At 50.2% G+C, this 3,192-nt stretch overlaps 1 protein-coding gene across 2 annotated transcripts in view; it reads right to left on the bottom strand.

Moving 5' to 3' along the window:
* Positions 1-469: 469 nt before the first annotated feature.
* The window catches only part of LOC123064604 (LEAF RUST 10 DISEASE-RESISTANCE LOCUS RECEPTOR-LIKE PROTEIN KINASE-like 2.3), a 5,983-nt gene continuing 3,260 nt past the window's right edge, over positions 470-3,192 (bottom strand). The window contains exons 3-4 of one of the 2 annotated variants that reach the window (XM_044488052.1): positions 1,300-2,482; positions 470-844 (exon numbers count right to left, since the gene is read on the bottom strand). In XM_044488052.1, coding sequence (XP_044343987.1) covers positions 811-844; positions 1,300-2,482 — 1,217 coding nt within the window. In that variant the 3' untranslated portion in view covers positions 470-810. Of the gene's footprint in view, positions 845-1,280; positions 2,483-3,192 lie in introns of those variants that run through there. The other variant, XM_044488053.1, reaches the window with a different exon arrangement.

Here is a 3,192-nt window from a genome sequence, read left to right as displayed (position 1 = left end):
ATTGCAAATAAACGCCCATTAAAACAAGATTGAGAGGAAAGAAAACATCGGTAACCATGGATGCACACCTCTGAAAATCTTCACGGGGAAAAACAACATATTTCTCATCTTATTCCGAGAGAGAGAGAGAGAGAGAGAGAGAGAGAGAGAGAGAGAGACCTGATGACTGGCCACATTCAAATACGTTTTCGTTGTGTGAACACTGAGGCCACCGTCGGCAACACAAATGTGATGCCATGTGAAAATAAAGGGCGTGGACGTATTAGGGTCTTGAGTCATGATTATTGGGTTAAGTGCGTGTGTTATTTTCTCTCCCGGGCTCTTTTGCTAGTTTTGATAATGAGGATAATCCCAAAACTCATTAAAAAATGCTCTAAAATGTACTAAAGTAACGATGCACCAGACATCACGAGGAGCTTGCTAATGAAACATGTGCCCTTTTGTGCATGGCCTAAGCCACATGATGATATAGAAGGTGAAAAAACACAAATCTCTCATAAATTAGTTGATTAATACTGGTACAGCACCATTAAGTACAATTATACATGCCATCTGTGTAAACAAGTTGTCTATGTATTTCTCACATATCGGGTATTAACTATTTAAAGGACAAATCACATATTCCTTCAGGCTTCAATAATAATTGGACCTATATATGTAGCAATACGCACGGAGATGCAGACATCGCTCGGTAGTATTGCTGTTGTCCATCGCCCCTCCATGCATCACGGGACATGGTTACGAACGTCTAACGTTGACTTTGCTCACGGGAGCTTCTTTTTCTGCTGATTGTACAACAGAGTCTTTTAGTTATTTTGTGCTCTCTGTTGTAAACGATCTTGATCTGGTCGAAAGAAACATATATTATAGTTCATCAAATTTCATAAGTGATCAAACATCCTAGTAGTATTGACGATTTTCAATGCTAAACATACTTTTGCTCTGTTTGAAATTAAATATCTACTCCCTCCGTTCCTAAATATTTGTCTTTATAGAGATTTTAACAAGTGACTACATACGAAGCAAAATAAATGAATCTACACTTTAAAATATGTCTATATACATCCGTATGTGATAGTCCATTTCAAATTTCTAAAAAGACAAATATTTAGGAACGGAGGGAGTAGAAAGCATGCAGTGAAACTTCTTTTATAGTAATAAGTACTACTTCCTCCATTCACTTTTCACTTTTGTAAGATAGTTTAGAGATTTAAGTCAATTGCTTCAATTTCAGCTGTCTAAAACGTCTTACAAAAGTGAAGAGAGTGAGTAGTAACTTGCTACGGCTGAGATGCGTACCCTTGAGTGAAGCCCGATGCAGAAGATGGATAGCTCGACGGCAGTGAGTGCGACAGAGAAGGAGAGTTGGAAGGAGAAGAAGGGTGGTACGGCCTCGGCGGCATGGCCAGCTCGTCGATGCTCCTCTCCAGCATCTCCAGCACTTTGGCCATCGACGGCCGGCTCGCCGGAACGGTCTGTATGCACCACAGCCCGACCAACGCCATTTTCCTCGCGATGGTCTCCTCCTCGGCGTCGCCTCCACCCTCCTGTCGCGCGACCAGCACGCCGCCGTTGCCGAGCAGGTGATCGTAGATCCAGAGCGGGAAGAACATGTCGGTCTCCTTGGCGGCGGCGTAGGCCTTGACGTTGCTCCGGCCCCCGACCATCTCCAGCAGCAGCATCCCGTAGCTATACACGTCGGACTTGGCGGACACGACCCCAAACCCCCGGGAGAAGACCTCCGGCGCGATGAACCCCACGGTGCCCCTGGCGTCGGCCATGGACAGGATGCTCTCCGTGGGGTCGCACAGCTTGGCCATTCCGAAGTCGGCCACCTTGGGCCGGAACCCTTCATCCAGCAGCACGTTGTGCGGCTTCACGTCGAAGTGGATGATGCGCGTGTTGCACCCCTCGTGCAGGTACTCCAGCCCCCGTGCCACCCCCGACGCGATCTCCTGAAGCGTCTCCCATTCGAGTCTTGTCGCCGGGGGCTCTGGCTTCGACGACGGTGACGAGTAGATGTACCTGTCGAGGGAGCCGTTGGGCATGTGCTCGTAGACGAGGGCGCGCTTGGAGCCCTCGAGGCAGAACCCGAGCAAGGTGACGATGTTGACGTGGGACGTCCGGCCGATGCTGATCACCTCGTTGAGGAAATCCTCGCCGTTGGGCCTGGAGTGGTGCAGGAACTTGACGGCGACCGCCCGCCGGTCACCGAGAGTGCCGAGGAACACCGCGCCGTAGCCGCCTTCGCCGAGCTTGTGCTTGAAATTGCTGGTTATCTTCTTAAGCTCCGAGTACCTGTACCTCCGGGGAGCCAGGGAGCCGTACTTCTTGATCAGCTTCTCAACGTTTGCGTTGTCAGCTTTGATGTTTTTGTCCATGATGTTGGATACAAAACTCATGCTGCGGATTTGTCGATGAAACTTCAAGGCGATGACGAGGCATGCCAACAGGATCAGACCAATCGTGACAGAGAGTGATACTGAAATTGTGAACAAAAAATACAGTTAAGTATAGGATGCAAACTTAACCATACAGTACTAGTTCCCATGAAACTATGATGAGATCTGGTTTGAGAAACATGCAGTGCATTCAGAGCGTCTTCAACAGAAGATGTAGCTGCAAAACTATCTAACTTTTGCATCTTCAAGGTGCAAAAACCCCTCTTCAACAGATGATGTAGATGTAAAAAAATACATCTTCACCTTCTGGAAATGTAAAATACAACACCTCGCTATGTAATTTTGCATCTCCACCTATTGGAGATGTAAAAACGTCAGGCACGCGCCAACCGCTCCACTGCCTTCAATTGGCTTCCGCGTGACCGCCGCCCGCCCGTCCTCTTCCCGCCCGCTGCCCGCGACCGCCATGGGTGACACCGATGACCTCGCGGCCTCCTCCGCCGCCGGTGGTCTGACCCACCTCGCCGCAGTTGCCGCCTCCGCGACCAATTTTTCCAGTCCGTCCTTCGCCTCCATGTCGTCGCAGCCATGCCGCCGCCTGGATTCGCGCAACCACCACCCCTATGCCACTCCTCCTTTCTTCGCCTAAAATCACCGTTGCACCACCGCTGCCCCGCCACCCCGATTCGCGCAACCGCCGCCACTCCGACGCTCCTTCGCCGCCCCTATGTCGCTCCTCCCCTCGCCACCTCCTATCGGCGCTCCTCTGCCGTCGCACCACCGCTGCCCC

This window comes from Triticum aestivum, chromosome 3B, assembly GCF_018294505.1.
Source record: "Triticum aestivum cultivar Chinese Spring chromosome 3B, IWGSC CS RefSeq v2.1, whole genome shotgun sequence".
Lineage (NCBI taxonomy): Eukaryota > Viridiplantae > Streptophyta > Magnoliopsida > Poales > Poaceae > Triticum > Triticum aestivum.
This window is presented reverse-complemented; position numbering and strand designations above follow the sequence as displayed.